Genomic DNA, 18,967 nt, shown 5'->3' on the forward strand with positions numbered 1-18,967 from the left:
ACATGAAAAGATGTCCAAAATCAGTGTCACAGGAAAACGATTTAAGTTACTCATAAGTTGAGGCAGGTAGTTACTCATAAGTTGAGAAAAGGGGCCTGGGGAACCTTTTGAGGGATATAAAAGTTCACTAAGCTGATGTTAATGATGGTTTCATGAATGTAAACAACATATGTCAGAACTTATCAAAATATCCACTTTGAATAATTATGATTTATCGAATGCTATTTACACCTTCATAAAGCTGCTTTTGAAGTACAGTAAGAAAAAAGCGTTAAACACTTACAAGGCAGATCAGAAGTACTAACAAGTTACAGTAGTCAGACAACACCAGATAAGGCAAAGGGAGGTTTCTGGCTGCCTGGCAAGGTACACTGAGCCAAGTGCAGGTGTGAGGGCCATGGAGAGGAGCAGGACCGCTGGTGCCCTCAGCTCGCCTGAGGGATGTAGTCTGGGGCGAAGGATGGCAATCTTTGGGACAGGAAGAAATGGAAGAGTTAAGAGGTGGAAATCATCTAACCAGATGATTCATCCCCCCTTACCCCAGAGCCAGATGGATCCCTAATTGCTGCTTCCTATTCCTAAGCGTGTAGGAACAGGTCTTTAATAGATTTCTGTGGTGTCCCACGTGTAAACTGCGAACTGAAAATAACCCCTTACAATCGGTAACCAGACACTACCTCGCCAAGATCAATAGGGCAAAGACACCACCGGGAATCTCCCGGGTCTCAAACCCAGCATCTCCACACCAGCTCCAGCGGCACAGTCGCGCCCCGCCCCGCCAGTTCCTTCCGGACAGGCTCCTCCTGGCGCGCCCAGAGGCGGAGTCGGCAGAGGTCCCGCCCCCGACGTCCCCCCTACCCCGACGTCCCCCCCAACACACACCCCGCTCTGCAACGCGCAGCCGCGGCTGAGTCGCTTTACGGCCGGAGTAGTGGGTGTGGGTCCTGGATTTGCTGTGTGAAGCGAAGCTGAGGGGCGGGGAAAGAGGCCTTTTGCGGCAGGACGTAAGTGACTCCGAAGGTGGCGCGACAGCAGCTGGGGGCAGAAGAGCCGGGTTCGTGTTTCCCGGGCCGGACTGGGTAGTGGGGGGCGCGGGGCCTGGACCGGGGCAGTAGATAAAGGCCCGCGGTGACAGCATGGTGAAGGGGAGCGGGGCGGTGGAGACCTTGGGTTGCTTCGGGCGATGGGTGGGGCTGGCGGGCTGGCGGGCAGGAGTCCTGGGTCCAGGCCGGCGATCTGACCCGTGGTTGGTGTCCCCTGAACCCGCAGCGCTGCCTGTTTTGACCTCGCCATGAGGCCGCAGCAAGCGCCGGTGTCCGGAAAGGTATTCATTCAGCGAGACTACAGCAGCGGCACACGCTGCCAGTTCCAGACCAAGTTCCCTGCAGAGCTGGAGAACCGGGTACGCAGCCTGGCTTCCCTCACCTGCTCTGGGGTGAGGGCGGGAGACCCCTCGGGGTCGGGAGGGAGGGTGTGCCGGTTCCTGGCCCTCTTGAGTGTCTCGAGGCCAAAGGAAGGGTCCGGCCTGGTAGGAGCCTTTGGGCAGCGCTGTAGGAAAAGTACCTCTAAGCTAGACCTGGTGCTTGGAGGAGGAAGAATAAGGCCAACCTCCCGGGTGTAATAACCTTAGAACTCTGTAATGCCTAGCGCCTAGAATCTGTATCTAGCCGCCTTCTTCCTTTGCTCTCCCCAACCTACACACCCAGAATTATTGACAACAATGATGAACTAATTCCTGAGGCTCCAGGCCACCTAACTCAGCGATTGTAAACTGTAGCTTCTTACCACGCCTTGCGAGAGAAATCATATTCTCATCACAGGTGTTTGTGGCTCCTGTGCTGGTCGAACAGCTCGGCAGCAGAGGTTTGTTAAGTGCTGTTCCAGTCGTGTTGACAGTCCTTGAAACCTGAAATTCGGGAGCATCTTATGACCTAGACAGGGAAATCTCTGAACAAGAAAACTTGTCACTCCTAATTATGATCACTGGGAGCCGCCTGGTTTGTGTTGATTTACATATCAAAATTGTCATCAGGTCCGGAAGAATAAGATATGTTTCTCCTTTCTTCAGACTTGGGCTGGGGATTGCCATTGTATTTTATTTTAAAGGTACAATGAAGTATGCTTATGTGAGTGGGTGCGTTTTGTTATGTGCACGTGTATTCATTCACTCATCCAAATAGTCGCCCTTGGTCTTCGTCCAGATTAATTTATCTTCTGTTTCCTGTTCAGAGGTCAATTTCTGGCCAGAGCTGGGCAGGTTTTATGATTCTTTCCCCTTTGACAAGGTGCTTGAGGGACTGAGAGGTGATGAGGCATGCTGTGGGTGTGGGACTGAGAAATGCTGGTCATAGAACCAGTGGGTGTAGATGAGTGTGTACTAGAGAAATGTTTAGCAGTCATTTAAAGTTACCTTGTAGTGAGGTAGGTTGCTCTACCTGATTGCCAAGATTAAAAAATCAACAATGACCAATTATAGTGTCCTTCAGTTTGTTTTAGAAAGACAGGCAGGTTAGTGGCTCAAGTATGCTGCTTTAAGTGCGAATTAAAATCAAGCCTGCCTTACAAAGATGGTTTGTAGATTAGCTTGTTTGTAAAATGCCTCAAAAATGCTGCAGCTTGTTATCACCATGTTATTGTTACGCATTACTCAGCCTGACATTAGGTGGACATTTCCAGAGTCGTTTGAATTGGTCGAAATTGAATCTTTCTTATTGCTTAAAGCTACTGAATGTTGCTTTTAAAATAAACATTACAGTTAACATGTTTTACATGTTAGAACTTATATGAAAGGGATTAAATGTTTTATTTTTAATCCTTTTATGAAAACTGATATACTATTTATGTACTTTCAAATCAAGTTAAGCTGCTGATTTATAGTTGAAGTAAATAACACATAGAAGCGTCAGACATTAACCTACTGTGTGTGGCAGAGTCTGTCTTTTAGTCCAAGTACAGAAACTGTAGTCACTGTACTCATCTTATTCTTACAGGAAGTTGATGTTTCTGAATTCTGAAGTTCTTTGTTTTTTGACTTCTGATAGCCCCAGATAGCTTGGAATTCTGAATACTATATGGAATGTTATATGGTGGTGCTCACTTGTGCCTTTGAATTTTTTTTCTTTTTTAAATGTTTGTGTTAAAACACTAGCTTATACTTAGTCCAAAGCTTCCCCAAGCAATTTCTTTTTTTCTGTGTTGAGATTAAGTTTAAATTACAGGTTTGAATTTTCCTTGCTTTGTTTGATAGAAAATTGAAAGGTTTCTTTCTTTGTCTACTACTTCTAGACATTGTGCTGATTGTTCTGCCACTGGAGCTGATTCTCTCTTTGTGAGAGCATCGTACTTGGCAACTTAATAGAGACAGAAACTAATCTATAAATGTCTTGTGTTACTTTAAAGCATTATACACATATACACATCTGTACCCTTTAATTTGAGACTGAGGACAAATTCTGTCTGTTAACAAGTTTACTTTCTCCATTGACTTTTAGACTGTAATTTGATGCTTAAATGCTTTGCTGCTATGACAGTTCTTTCAAAGAAGTTTCAGTCTCACTTGAAGAAAATACAGATGTTTTAGGCACCCTGTATCAGGGCAGAAAGAGGGATAAGTGAAGTATAATTGAGAAATTTGTTCCCTTGTTTACCTTTAAAAACATCTTTGTACCTAGTAGCAGAAATTACCTTTGACTTGCCACCTTTGCCTTTTGATCACTCGAAACTTCAGTCCCATGTTTCTACCACAGTTAAACAAGAAACAAAATTTTGGGGAAAGGAGTCTGTATCCTTTTTCTATTCTGTATTTGACTTCAACTTCATACAGGTCCACATTCTGATTTAACTCCTGTGTCAATGTCAAGTACCCGGAGGAGATCCCTGATGTCTGTTTTATACACAGAGTCTTTAAAGGCAGTGAGATTCAAATGCTCGCATTTGCCCCATTCAGGCTTGGTATGTTACATGTGGCCTTTATCTTTACTGCAATCCAGCATACTTTTTCTCTTTTCCCCCCACTTTTTAAATAACTGTTCAAAGACTTGTTGATATTTTAAAACTTTCATTCCTTTTTTATTATTATAACTAATCTTTTAAAAAAATCCTTCACCTTGGTTTCTGTTTCAAATCTATGATTTACCTCCACCATACAAAGCATTTGTTGGGATGACTTTTAAGAATGAGCATTTCTGATATAATCAGTAATTCCAATTTGAAAGAAATAAAATGTTCCAGTTTTGCCTCATATTATATCCAAGGAAATATAAATAAAAGAACTTTCCTTGTCAGATCATAACATAAGCAAAGCAGCTGGGCTTTTTACTAATGGACAATCTAAAGGCAATAATTTCGGCACAATTACCTAATTAGCTAAACATAACAGTTTACCATTAATATTTGTTCACTGAGCTATTCTCCTGAGAATAAGAGAATGAGAATTCTGATGTAGGTTCCTCAGGCATGCCATAGCACACATCTTTAAGTGGTAGCTTAGTGAAAGGACACTGCACTAACTCTTAGCACCATCTCCCCCCAGGCACTCTTTATAAGAAATGCTTAATATTCTGGGAAATTAAAAGTACCTACTTCAACAGTTTATGTTAACATTTTAATAAGTTTACATTGAAACATTTTTATACCATTGGCTTGAAACTTCATTATTTTTTCCACACAAAGAACAAAACCGTGACTACAAACTCTTTTGACCTAAAGGATTTTAATGACTTAAGAGTAATAATAATTTGTTTTCATCTTTAAAATATTGTGTCCTTAGGCATATTTTGTCTTAAACTATTTGACGTCCTTCCACTATTTTTATATAGTCTTCATAAAGATTAGAATTCATAATTTCTTTTAGGAATGAGAGATAGTATGTCAGAAACGGTCTAGAATAAGGACATATAGTGTGCTTTGTTACCAAGAATAATAGTATCGGGTAAAAATATTAGAGAACCTTGGAAATCCTGGAATAAAATATTGAGATTTGAAATCTACAGAGTACTGTTAGAAAGTAAAGTGATACTGAAAGCTAAAAATAAAAGCAGATGATTAAAGTGAAAAATGGATGACAGTAGTAGTTTTAATATAATGTAAGATAATAGTGTCACTGAGTAGAAGGGCAAGGGGAATGACTTGGTGTGAAGAGTGATGTGGTTATTTAAGATTTTGCCTTGGATCAGTGGGTGTTTTGTCAACAAGTAATTACTTTAAAAAGGATGAAATAATTCATGTTTACAGTACAGAATTTACACTTTTTATCCTTCTACTTAAAATGCCCCTTTTGACCTAGTAAATTCCCAGAGTTTTGGTACTCAATGTAAGATTAACTGTTCTCCACAAATAAAGGGAAATTCCCCCTCCTCTTGGGTCTCTTCTATATGCTATGCCTTTATTGTATTCTGTCAGTTTATTGTGTTTTGATGTTCATATGGTTATTCTGCCAGGGTGAGGGTAAACACCTTGAGAACTAAGACTATCTTAGTCATTTTTCTCTAAAGTCTATCATAACTGTTGGTAAATTTTTACAATTGTTAATATTAGTAAATGGAAAGATGAATGGATTGTCAGTCAAGTTACTTGAAGCTCACAATTAATATTGACCCTTAAAGATAACCAGTATCCATTAGGAGTAAAATTAAACCCTAGGCAGTTTTAGTGACTTAGACTTAATCACCTAAAATTGTTTACCAGCTATTAGGTAAAAACGTTGACAACAACAAAATAAAATAGTGACAATGAGACTATTGAGTTGTTCATCATTTTTTTCCAAAACATATTGTAAATTCTTTCTCTCCTACAGATTGATAGGCAGCAGTTTGAAGAGACAGTTCGAACTCTAAATAATCTTTATGCAGAGGCAGAGAAGCTTGGAGGCCAATCATATCTTGAAGGCTGTCTGGCTTGTTTAACAGCATATACCATCTTCTTGTGCATGGAAACTCATTATGAGAAGGTAAGGCTACATTTGTATTCACAAAATGTCTTTAAAAATCAAAATGATGATTGTTACAAAATTTAAAGGGACATGATAATAATAACTAATACTTTGTTGTTGTACCCAGATCACATAGACAAGAGTCCTGAGTCTTTCAGAAGCTGGTCAGAATTGATATGTCAATTTGATTTCAGTGTTCAAATTCACTACATTTAACAACAGTGAAGAAAATACATATTCTCAATCTGTTAGTGGGCAGACTGCAGGATACCCCAAGACTCTCCTCAAACTGCCATCTGCATAAAGACAGCAGCTCTTTATGTAGCAGTAAAGTATATTCATAGTATGTAAAACCTTTGATAGAAAATAATGTTGATAGTACTTTGTGCATAAAGACGAAGAAAAGAAAAGTTATAACTTCCTAATAAAATAACCAGAGTTACCCATCCCCTTGTGGGTAAATGCCCAGAAAGACAGGGTTGGCTGAAAGCTTGCCCTAAGTCTAAAGTACCTTTTGTTGGAGAACTCTTGGGAAGAGGCAAAAAGTGACAGGCCAGTCTGGGCCCAACAGAGTGAAATCTAATTACAAATCAAGATAACAGCTGCTATTGTCAGCCTCCCCACATCTCTCACCCGCATCTCTTCCAGTGTCTCTGCATATCTCAACTCCGTGTGCCTACTTACATGTCCCCCAAATCCCCGGTATAAGTCCAAAAGTAAGAAGCAAGCCCTCCCCTTCATGTCTCTGCTAAAGGTGTCTTCTCTAGGTCCGCTCTATCTTCCCCTCACCACTCAGCTCCATCCTTTATTAGGTGGGATCAGGGAATCTGGAAACTCCTCTACTTATGGGAGTTATCTCTGTCAGTTCTACCTGGTTTTCAAAGAATACTTCTCTATTTTCTCAAATTGCTGTTTTCAGTCATACCTTTCCTCCTGAGTTCTTTTATTTATTTGTTGCATAATATCAGAAATTATTTTTTTCCTCTCCTGAGTTTTCTCTTTCCAACCAAACCCAGAGTTGCTGACTCTCAAATTAAGTTGTCTAATAAAAGTCATACCTCACACCTCCCATTTTATTTAGTAGTACCTTGTCTTTTCAGTGCCTTCACTGGGTATGAGGGGAAGAGGTAAGAATGTATCAGTGTTAGAGACAGAAATTTTCATTAACTTTTCGTGATTTCTTCTGCTACTCTAACTTGTACCCTCCTAGACTATTGAAATAGTCAGTGAACTAGTGTGATTCCTTTCATTCTTTTGCTTTTCCAAAATGTCTGATGCTGGCTTCATAAAACAGCCTTACATTCCTGACCACTTTTGCTAGGTCAGAAGTCTTCCCAGCCTCCCTTTATTGCCCCTGAACAAAGTTCACCCACTTCTCTTACCTTTCCAGCTTTCTGTCTCCCTGTCTGTACTCCTTCCTTTATTTTTCAGCTAAACTTGATTATTCATTAGTCAGTACCCTTCAAGGTTTTCTCCCATCTAGAATGTCACTCTTCCAGGCATTCAAATCTCAGCCGTCTCTCTGTCCCACTTGATCTAATTTTTCTTCACTCTTCTAATCAGAAAACATTCTCTCCTCTTTATCATTAGCAACATTTTATCTATATTTGCCCTCTGACACTTACCATTCGCCAGTTTTGGAATGTAGCAGTTTACATTCTTGTTTTATTTGCCCTTCAAGTGTTTTTCTTGCTTTCAAGGACAACTCCCTTAACTATATTGTGTCCCTCTGTTTGCCTAATACCTTGCCTTAGGAATGTAAAACAGTCATTGAAAGTATGTTAAATGAATGACTTTTAAGTTAATCACAGTAAGTCCCTATTATATCATTAAATTCTGACCATGTTTAGAAATGAAATGCTCTAAGAATATCTGTTATATCTCACCTAATAATGTCCCTGTGATCATCGTGTACGCCTGTATAGTAGAAAGCAGATACAGTTGCAGCTGAAATTTTTTTTTAAAGATTCACTTATTTATGCATACAGAACTGGGGTACAGGCCAGAGGTGCAGGGGCAGTGCGAGGATTCACCAGAGACACAGTGGGGAGCAGAACAGGCAGATCATCAAAGTACACTGCTGAGGGGAGCAGTGGGTGGGTCAGGAGAGGTCTGCCAGGCCACGTGGGTCACCTTTCCAGGGCAGGTGGGGATTGAACTCATGCTAAAGTGTCTTTAGCTTCTTAGTGCTGTGCTTTAACCCGCTGCACCACCAGGGAGGGCCTGCAGCTGAAATTTTTTGACTGCAAATATTCCTATATTCATTAGCTTCCTGTGAGTGTTCTTTTAAAATTTATTATTCTTTATCATGTTAAAATATATTTAAATAAAATGAGTTAAATATATTTAACTAAAATGAGTAGTATATATCTTCCATGTCACACAGAGAAGCAACTTTCTTTCCTGTTTAATATTCAAAGTCAGAAGTTATAAAGGATTAGTTTCTGCGTTCAGTATATTTTGTCTAAGTAACTTCTTTTAATATTATTTGTGATTGAAAGGATAAGTCTTTCAAGATAAACTTAGTGAAAACCTGTTGTGTGCTTGGCAATGTACTGGGATGTCATTGAGTAGGGCAGACATGCGGAAGTGGCGTAAGCTTCTTAGTGCAGTGCTTTAAACCCCTGCGGCCACCAGGGAGGGTCAGGAGTTTATAATTTAATGGTAGTGACTGATAATAAGAAGGAAACAGGCAACAAAATCTGGCCAGAAAATTTTGTTTTACCAAACAGAAAGAGATGATAAATGCCTAAAAGGAAACAAACTCTCCTGTGATACAAAATTATACAGATGCCTACGTAACTTAGATTGTAGGGTCAGAAAAGGCCTCTGATGTGACGATACTTGAGGTAATATGAGAAGGACAGTGCATGGGGCCGTTCAAGCAAGGAGACCGATATATGCAATGGTCTGGTGGGATTGATGAATCCTGGGAAATAAAAGAAAACTGGTGTGGAAGAGAGGAGAGAGTAGCTAGAGAGAGAGTTGGAGAGGTAAAGAGGAGCTAGATGGTGAAGAAATGTGCAGTCCATGGAAAGAGTAATAATTCATTTTCAGCACAGGGGAAAGTACCCAGAGTGAATGATCAAATTTATTTCTCTTTTAAAAAGATCTCTTTGTTCTGTAAAAAATATAAATAAAAGCAGAAGTAGAGACGCCAATTAGGAAGTTCCATGTAAGGCCAGGCAAGAGATGATGATAACTGTTACACGAATGGAGCGATAGAAATGGAAGGAGGTAAACAAATCCAGGTTATGTGTCAATGGTAGAACCAGAACTTGATGAGGATCTGAATTTAAGAGGGAAGAGCAAGGTTGAATTCATATGGATGAAAGCCTGGTCATCCAGAAGTGGTCACTTCAAGAAATTTATGTTCTGTTTATTTGAGGTAGAAATACACCCAGAGTAGTGTCATGTATGCTTAGTAAGCTAGTAAATGCTTGTGATCTCATTTCAGGATAGCTTTTGAATTTGTTCAGAAGTGTTTAACTTAACTTTCATTTTTCCATGTACATTTGCTGAAGTAGACACAGGATACCACTTCCTAACAGATGCTGTAAAAAGAAGTCTGTAATGGGGTGCCAGCCCAGTCATTTACTAATGATGGGATCTTGAATAAATTAATCTGAGTCTGAGTTCCCTCAAATATAAATGGTTCTTAGGTCATTTCACATATGGTAAACACTTAATAAAGAATGTTTTAAGATAGGTTTAAAAATTAACTAGTATGTATGTTTTAATCAGATATTTGTGAACAGACAATTTTTGTATTTCAAGTATGATTTGCCTTTAGCGGTATTAATTTATTTAACTGCTAAAACATTTAGCAGCTTTTAATTAAAAATCCTTTGGATAATTAATCTTGGAAGACAGTTCTCAGTACCACCATAAATACAGTGAAAATGGATCCCAGTACATGTTTTAAATTGGGTTCATAGTGAATATATGATACCACTTTATAAGTCTAGTCAAGGGCTCTTTTAAGAAAAGTTATTAAATGTGTATTGTATTTTTGATAAAATGACAAAAATATGCAACACTAAATTCCCCTCATTTGTCGCTTAAGAATTCTGTGCTTTATTTGGTGATGGGAAACCCAAGGGGATTGCAACTGAGATGGAAAAATGCACAAAAATATGTAAAAAATAAACTAATATAATAATAATAATAATAAAAGAATTCTGTGCTTTTACTTTCTGTTTTATGGACAACATTGAGTCATTTCTTTATGTTTTTAACACTAAAACTTAGAGTCTACATACAGCGCACCAAGTATAATAGTGCTTACAGTTTGTCATGTGTGTTAGACTTTTTGAAATTGTGAAATAGGCCTTTTAAAACTCACTAGAACAATCATGCATTTTTTTTCCCTAGTGTGCTATTTATTGATTTAAAATGAAGATAAAGACTTCAGTGTTATTTCTCTATTGTGGCCACACATTATAATTAGGGAACAAATGGGCTTGCAGTAGGTCCTTCTCACAATAACTGTCTGCCTTGTTATCAAATAGAAAATACCCCTTCTGCCTCTATACTGTAATTTGTAAAAGAAACACAGAGGAGTTTAAATATTTTCTGACGATAATAAAATCCTAATGTTCTCATTTAGCCTCACTTAGATTATTTTTTTCTTGAGAGTGGATTTTCTTCAGTTTAATATTCTCAGGAAGACAAATAGTCTTTTCTGAAGTTTGATCATGTTTTAGCTTTGTAAATATACAAAGTGAGGTTTTGAAGATAGTAAATAATATTTTTCATATTTTAATAATTTACCAAAAATAATCAAGTAAGTGCCAACACAAAGTTTTGGGGAGTGAGAATGGTGCTTTGTCCTATCTGGGGTACAGTATGAGTTTACCTGTACTAATGCTTTCTTATTGCTAAGGAGTCTTCAGACTTTAAAAGCATCTTGTTTAAGAGTGTGCTACCTTCACTGAAATAGTGTAAGAGGATTTGGAGCTTAGAAAAAGGGAAACTAATTGTTTTCTTTCTGATCTGATACTCACATCTACATGAATGTTATTAAAGTTTAAATAAAAGCCTTGTACAACAAAGTTTTGCTTGGATTAAAAAAAGGAATGTTATTACTTTGCTGGTAACCTGCACCCAAGGAAAAAGGGAGGAAAGGTGTTGTTCTGAAGGAATCCTTTCTTTGAAACCAGCCATGCAAGCATTTTTTTCTGAGTGTCCCCCTACTCTTACTGGGCTGAGATCAGGGGAGACTGACCCTTCAATTTCCAATCTGGCAGGTGAGCTGAGAAGGAAATTGGAGAAGATAGAGAGTACAGAGTTGGGCATCTTTATGGGCTACTTCCTTTTTTCAGTATTTAGCACAAATGGCACTCTGACAAGAATAGTGCCTACTTTCTTTTTTGTTGCTTATAAAGACCAAGCATAGCTCAAATTCTTTGAAAACTTAGAAGAATGATATATTACTTTAGGTAATTAGATGAAAAGAATATTTTCTTTAGGATAGTATTCTTAATTTCATATATAAAGAACTATAGGTTGCTTTTTAAATATTTTTACTTAAAAAAAAAACATTTATACATGAGATTCTGTTATTCCCCAAGATGGAACCTGAGTAAACTGTTTTCCTCCAGTAAGAAAATGTGTTACATAAACCACAGTTTTAAATTCTTGGTTTCTACAAAGCACCTACATTGTAAAATCCTGATTTTTTAAAATTTGACCTGGTACATTAAACAGTTACACTTAAGCATTTCTTAATATCCTATTTTATTTTCATGCAGTTCTTTTTTCTTTTTGTGTTGCAGTCATATATATCTGTCACTTTATCATATGCTGGTAGTGTGAATTTAAAAAATATATATAGTAATTAAAGAGCTGGATCAAAGCCTCTTTGAACATTAGAGCCAGAAAACAGTTATGATGACTTTGAGTCTGAAATAAAACATGTAACTCTTTGATTTTGGATATAGCTATTAAGATTTATTTTCTTCTAGCTTATCTGTCTCAGAATTGCCCTTATTAAAGCTGGAGATTTGGCAATTTCCAGAAGTTCCTTGGTATCCTATCTGGTTTTTGTCTACATTTGCTTTGACTTTTACAACCTTAATACTAAACTTATAAATTGAGGTTACCGTCCAGGACACAAGAGCAAACTACAGAGTAGCACTACATGCACTCATGGAAGTGATATAAGACACTTGTAGTCATCGGAAACTCCATGGCACCTAAGGCCACATGCTTTACAAAGGAAATAAACTTTTAATTTTAAACTAATGTAGGCTAACTTTGTATCCTTCCTTAAATAGATGAAAACACAAAGAAAAGTAGTATAGTTCTTAAGTGTTAAAGGCAAAGGCCATGAACTATCTTTGATATTAAAAGATGTCACATTAACAACACTTTACAAGCAGGGAGAGAGAAAGCTTACCAAACCATTATGTGTATAAAATCATTATTTCTCTGTATCCAGGATTGAGGTGAATAGGAGCTAAGGAAGAAGGCTTCACTTCTTACCATGCTTTTTATGCATTTCTGCTTATACTGCACAGATAACAATGGCTTGAAAGGCTGTGACTTGAAGGGCTTATCATGCTGTGTTATATGCAGTTGAGCCAAATAATCAGAGTTGTATCCTTTCATATGAATATCCATATAACTTTCTTTGAACACTAATTCTACTGACTATTTTGAGATCCATCTGATGCAATTTTTAAAAACTATGTTGTTTCTTTCTGTCAGGTTCTAAAGAAAGTCTCCAAATACATTCAAGAGCAGAATGAGAAGATATATGCTCCCCAGGGCCTGCTCTTAACAGATCCTATCGAAAGAGGACTTCGAGTTGTATCTTTTTAGCCCAGATCATAAGGTCTAAAAATCTATAACAGAAAATATGATGGTACCATTTGGCATTGGCTAGAGAGAATTTAACTACCTTCTCATATATTTGCCCTAGGAACCTTCATGTGAATTGCCTACATAAGTCTCCTATCTTCCACCATTTTTTCCTAAAATATGTCTCTTTCCTTTGCATTATGCAGGATTCTGTGGGTTGTTTAGTTATTCTGGTTACCGTCTTTCTTGGTGGTTCTAAGGGCATCTTGTAGTAATAATGGGGGTGGTATGAGTAATGCATTTCAGCTGCAGAAACTGAACCTAAAGCCCCTTTGAAATGCATAAACTCATAATGTGTGGTGAGACTTGTCATCCAAATGAATTGCAGTTCCGTGGGTTCATCTGACTAGTTGAAATCAGTTACAGCTGCCAGATGTATAATTTCATTACCTTTGACATACTGTGCATATTTTTAGAGGCAGTAAGCTTTGAAAGTCACTAAGTGAATTTGGTAAATAAAATTGCAAAAAACTAATTTAACTTGATAACTGAAGTAATGGATAAAATCATTTTTTTAAACATAGGTCAGATAATCCCAGGCCTTCCGGCCAATAATAATTTCAGCAGTTTTATTATACTTTGCATCAGTGATTCTAAAACTTTTTATAAGCTGTGAACTCTTTCCCAAGAAAACATTTACATATAATTTTAGGACATTTTGAACCCCTGAATTCATGAATTCTTAGTTAAGAACTCAATTATCCTACAGTAAAGCATCCTTTCAGAGAATTTTTTCCAAAAAAAAAAAAAATATTGGAAGGTACCACAAATAAATACTACATGCAGAGTACTATAAGCAATTACATTTCTAAAAATTTTCAGCAAGGTAAAGAAAGCATGTTCGACTGAGAACTTTTTAAACAAAGCAGACTAAGGAAACAGTCCGTACAGATCACATGCATTGCTCTAGTCCCGTTTTATATATTATGTCCTATTCAGTGTTTTCTTAACAGCCATGCTGTTAGATTGAAATTACCATTTATGAAGACAGAAGCATGAGCGGTGGAAGATAAACCATAGAATTAAAGGTAAATATAAAGTGACTTATTTGCAGCTTTTGTAAATTTATGCAATGTATGTATTTTCTTCCCTGCATGGTAAAAATAGTTAAAAAGTAGTATATCCTCTATCTTGACTTAATATTTAAGCCATTCACTGAATTAGCTTGATACTTAAAATGTGTATTTAACCCAGGTTCTATTTGATCATATAAAATTTAATCCTGTATTATTTTTAGACTGTTTCTTGGTTGGTGGTATTGTTATTACTTTGTTTTGTTTTGTCTTTTCTTTCTTTTTGGTATGTGGGGAATTTTCTTGTTACAATAGGCATTTAAATTGTTGGATTTTACATAAGAATCAATTCAGGGATTTCCCTGCCTAAATGACTTTCATAACTAAAGGAACATTTCAGAAGAGAGTGGAGCGATTCTTAAGACTTCATTTACTGTGGGTTTTTTTTTTTTTCCATTCATATATCTATTATAGTTAAGTGGCTTCATAATGCTGCAGGAAAAAAAAACTTTGTGGGTACAGCCATATGTTTAATTCTTTTATTTAGAATGTGTATGTTTTTGCATATCTATTTAATACCCTTGAATAAGTGAGAAACAGATTAGTTAATACTAATAGCATTCTATTGGCAGAACATGTAGAAGCCATGGTAACATTAAACAGCCTTCTAAGTAATCGAAGAACGTACTTCACTGTTTCTGCTTCTTAATTAACTACTTTTATGTATATCTATCACTAATTAACAGACAGAATCTACCAAAGCAAACATATACCTTTCCAGAACACCAGTAATAATAGCAGCTACCATTTTGAGGGCATTTCTGTGTGCCAGATACAAAAAAAATTGGTACTTCTGCTTCTCACAAGAATCCTGTCGAGCACTTCCTCCATTCACAGATAAGCCAACCAAGGTATAAATAGATGAAAGGATGTTCTCCCTAAAATCACAGAGCTAACAAGTAATATAATATAATATGAACCCAAGTATAATTAACCATGAAACCCATGTTTTACACTAGTCACAGCAGAAACATAGTTAATCAGATGACTCTGTAAGTGCTTACCACCTACTTTTCTTGTTAAATATGGACTATTTTTTTTTTCACAATAGATATTTATTTAAGGTAATATATCTGCAGCTCAGATAGGTTCTAATTGTACATTTCAGGCTTAACCAACTTCATAAAAATACTTTGAGACATTGCCACCACAAATTTTGACTACGTGATTATTTCTTTGCTCATTCTTCTCTCTCCCTTCTTCCTTGTAACCTCTTCCAGATATGGTTCAAGATAGAATTTATTTTGTCCACTGCTCTTTAGGCAAGACCTGCTACCTAATGGTTAGATCCAGTCCTCTCTTAATGGGACTGGATAAAGGTCCTCAGGAAGTCTATTTATGGCTCCTTTTACATCATCATCCTCATATAGTATATCATCTCGCATTAACCTGTTTATTGAATCCTGCCGCATTGTAATACTATTTTCAGATACCCTCCAGCCACCAGCTTGATGCTGCAACAGATGGCCTGTTCACCACTCACCAGGGCCAATATTTTTTTTTAACATTTTTTTTTAAATGTTTAAAGTCAGCTCCTTTGCCCTTCACTGAATCCTACAGATCAACCAGTATTTCAAAGCTGCCTTCTTTTAACACTAGTAAATGTGACACCTTTATACTTGAAAGCCAAAGGTCTAAATAATGACATACTTCGCCATGTATTTTATTTCTTTAAAAAGGCTTTGTTTTGATGCACTGCCCATAAATTTTCCCACATACAATTTTCAAACTGTTTTTCTCAAACAAGATATTAGGAATCTCATATGTGGGTTTTGTTATATGCCATTAGAATAAGTTTGTTTTATCAACTGCAGCTGCGTTAATTTGTTACAACCCATTTGTCATAACTCATTTTATAACCACTGTTGCTAAATATAAATGTTTTTCTGAGATGGTATGGGGTTTTGAACAATTACACAACAGGAACTAATCTATCAGTATTTAAACAACTGAGATTTTAAAATAGGAAAGATTTACATTAGGGACTTCTGGATAGTTTCATGAATACAAATATTTTTATTCAATACAACTTAGTTTTCAGAGTTATATGTTTTAGCCCACAGGATCCAGTGTGGGCTAAGGCCTTAAGGAGGGAGGTAGGAAAATCATAATAATAATCAGTTCTACCATTTTTCTTTATAGGACATTTTCAGATTGAAGCTTTATGTGGGAACTAAATAATATATTTAAAAGTATCCAAATTGTGGAGGAGGCTTTAAAAATAAAAACTTTAAACAGAAATATTGTATTCTTTAATATTTTAAAAATCTTTACAATACACTGATGGTGTTTCCTTCCTTTGACCTGGCTTATTTAAATTTAATACATCTAACACAATAAATGCATGTAGTAAAAATAGCTAATATTTGTTGGCATTTATGTTCCGGCACTTGTCTAAATACTTTTTAACTATCAAAACTACAAAATAGATAGTCTTACCCAGTTTTTGTAATTAGGAAACTCAGAGTGGAGAACTTTGTCCAAGGCTAAAATGTAATAGGTAGCAATTGATGTGACCTGGCTGCAGATTCACTACTTAACCCTGTGCTGTTACCTCTTATGACGGAATTGGTCAGAGATGAAATATACAAGACTTGGATTTCTAACTATTAAACTGAACTTACTTGACAAGTAGTCAGATCCAAGTGTCTTATTAGATAGAACCCTGGATGAATTGAAGCATATGTCAGCTGGTATAAGAGAGATGTTTTCGAAGTTACTATATCATCCTTTCTAAATTATTTTTCCCTTCTAACTACAGATGACATCTCCAGCTGGGACCCTCATCTATCCACTGGCCGATTGCAGAGTGTCCCCTACCTCCTCTCCAGAGCATCATTCCTTTGTATCTGCTGCCAGAGCCACGGTGCCATTTACTCCAAGGACTAACTTTCTAAAATTCCACATCTGGAGTGACCTCTAGTCGCTCAGCATCCACTTTGTGTCTCCAAATTGTGTAGAACTCTGTAATCTTTTGATCAGTTTCTGAGAAAACACAATGAAGCATTTCACTTTTTTCATTCAAAGCCATTAACAAAATATGCAGTTGGTCAGCCCATCACCAAGTTTATATCTTATCTGCCACCAGTACTAGTGGTTTTCTTTATTCCTTTGAGCTAGCTTCCAGGTGGCTCTAGACTTCAACAAGTCATATCTTAACCAGTGTTGAGTTTTATTCCCCCAAATTAATAATTGTTTTTCTCCAGGATTTTGGTGACAGATAGTGGTTTTACTAATGCATTTCCCAGATTTCAAAGAACTACCAGTTTTGCTATGACTCATTATAAAGACTTATTTCTGCTGTTTAGTTTCTCAAACTGGAGCTCATTGGAAAAATAATGTATAATGTTACTTGTTTTATTATAGCAGTTATTCCTCATCAAAACAGTATTTAATGCAATTTCTAGTTATTTTCCTTTGGAGAATTTTGTTATTGCATTACTTTGAATGTTGGGAAGATGTGGTCTGTGTTGCTTGTTCATTACAAAAATAAGTAAGCACAATAAAGTGGATGCTAACCCATCAAACTCATAAATGTCCCTGCTGTGTCCCTGAATGTGTAATAAGCAAGTGTACTAAATATTTTAATTATAGTTTTGTTATAACTTATGAGAAAAAAAATTTGATAGGAATAATAACTGTATATTGCTAATTTTTAAATGTCCCAACTGGTAAACCTTATGATTCACAGACTCCTCATATACAGTATTCAGTGCACAGACATCTTATTATTGGTTCAAATGTACAGTAGTAAGTGGTTTTCAAATAAAACTGTCATGTCGAGTCAATATTTCTAGTTCTTCTTTGGCTGTATGTACTTAGTATCAGGGCTTCTTTTGCCCTTCATTCATCTTTGGGATTTGAGAACACTGTATTTGGGAGAAAGTGAAGAAATTTATTAGGAGAGAATGAAACAGTTCAAAAGTTTTACTTTCAGAGATATTGTAGGTGCTAATACTGGATGTAATCTTTCAGATTTAATTTCCTTTATGGGTCTGTTAGTTATTCAGTAAATCCCATAGGTCTATGTAAAATTTTAATTGTATAAAACACCTTTGTTACTTTATAGCCTACAATAGTGTGTCTGTCTGCCTTTTAAACCCGTTGCAATAACTTTGCTGAAATACTAACACATTAGTAAAATTTTTCTTAAACAAATTGTCTCTGTGTCATACTTGGTTGATATTTGGTAATGTGGTAAATTATATCAAATTAACCTTGGCAGATAGACAATATTTCAATCACAATTACAGTGTAGCTCAGTATTTTCAAACATCTTACATATATAGTTTAGCATACGTTTCAAGTTTTTTTTTTTGTTTTTTTTTAAGATTTATTTATTTATTCATACAGAACTGGGGTACAGGCCAGAGGCTCAGGGGCGGTGAGAGGCTTCACCGGAGACAGAGTGGGGAGCAGAACAGGCAGATCTATGAAGTACACTGCTGAGGGGAGCAGCGGGCGGGTCAGGAGAGGTCTGGCTCGCCATGTGGTCTCCTCCAGGGCAGGAGGCAGGCGGGAATCGAACTCATGCGGAAGTGGCTTCAGATTCTCAGTGCTGTGCTTTAACCCGCTGCGCCACCAGGGAGGGCCCGTTTCAAGTTTTTGATGTGCTTTGTCTCATAGGGCAAATATGTGAGCAAATAGGTAAAAACCAAGAAAATAGTCCCTAATAGTCAAAAGTTAGTTAAAAAAAAAGACTTTAATGGAATATATGTGTAGACAATAACTGCTTATAAAAGTCTATAGTCAAATGTTTTGTGAGTTTATTGATAAAACTTTCAGCATCTTTCTCAATTAAAATAATAGTAAATAATACTATATGTAATAATACAGAAGCTAATGTCAGTGTCTCAAAGGTGACATGCTTTGCTTCTTGTTTTATATCCATACAATAGATGCCAGTATACTTGATTTATATACGTACATCCTCTTCTCCTTTATGAAGCTTCTCTCCTTCCTACCTTAACTCTCACCTCAAACAAAGAAAATTGTTTCCACTGTTCTTTGTATCTGTCCTTAATCCCAAGCACTATCATACATGGTGTGTCATAGACTTAACACATATTTGTAAAGTGAATGAATGAGCTATAAGTTGACA

The 18,967-nt window shown here is 36.8% G+C and overlaps 1 protein-coding gene and 1 pseudogene across 3 annotated transcripts; one reads left to right on the top strand and one right to left on the bottom strand.

Annotated features, from left to right (window-relative positions):
• Nucleotides 1-919: 919 nt before the first annotated feature.
• GOLGA7 (golgin A7) lies at nucleotides 920-18,024 on the top strand. 3 transcript variants are annotated; one of them, XM_012724732.1, is made up of 6 exons: nucleotides 920-1,004; nucleotides 1,270-1,402; nucleotides 5,795-5,947; nucleotides 12,641-12,742; nucleotides 13,759-13,821; nucleotides 16,628-18,024. In XM_012724732.1, the coding sequence occupies exons 2-5, from the start codon at nucleotides 1,292-1,294 to the stop codon at nucleotides 13,804-13,806; spliced, it is 414 nt and encodes a 137-aa protein (XP_012580186.1). In that variant the 5' UTR covers nucleotides 920-1,004; nucleotides 1,270-1,291; the 3' UTR covers nucleotides 13,807-13,821; nucleotides 16,628-18,024. The 3 variants fall into 3 exon arrangements, with proteins under 3 accessions (XP_012580186.1, XP_004682323.1, XP_012580187.1); XM_004682266.1 differs by lacking the exon at nucleotides 920-1,004 and adding an exon at nucleotides 1,006-1,054; XM_012724733.1 differs by lacking the exons at nucleotides 920-1,004; nucleotides 16,628-18,024 and adding an exon at nucleotides 1,011-1,054 and having other exon boundaries at nucleotides 13,755-13,821.
• On the bottom strand, nucleotides 15,035-15,524 carry LOC101624024 (annotated as a pseudogene).
• Nucleotides 18,025-18,967: the final 943 nt, after the last annotated feature.

Source organism: Condylura cristata, unplaced genomic scaffold (assembly GCF_000260355.1).
Source record: "Condylura cristata isolate star-nosed mole 26May11 unplaced genomic scaffold, ConCri1.0 scaffold00014, whole genome shotgun sequence".
NCBI lineage: Eukaryota > Metazoa > Chordata > Mammalia > Eulipotyphla > Talpidae > Condylura > Condylura cristata.

Excerpts from the sequence above, each read along its gene's own strand:
- GOLGA7 (XM_012724732.1), top strand. The coding sequence starts at position 1,292 with ATGAGGCCGCAGCAAGCGCCGGTGTCCGGAAAGGTATTCATTCAGCGA. Across the intron at positions 5,948-12,640 it reads TGGAAACTCATTATGAGAAG|GTTCTAAAGAAAGTCTCCAA; the intron begins GTAAGGCTACAT and ends TCTTTCTGTCAG. Across the intron at positions 12,743-13,758 it reads TCGAAAGAGGACTTCGAGTT|ATTGAAATTACCATTTATGA; the intron begins GTATCTTTTTAG and ends CCATGCTGTTAG.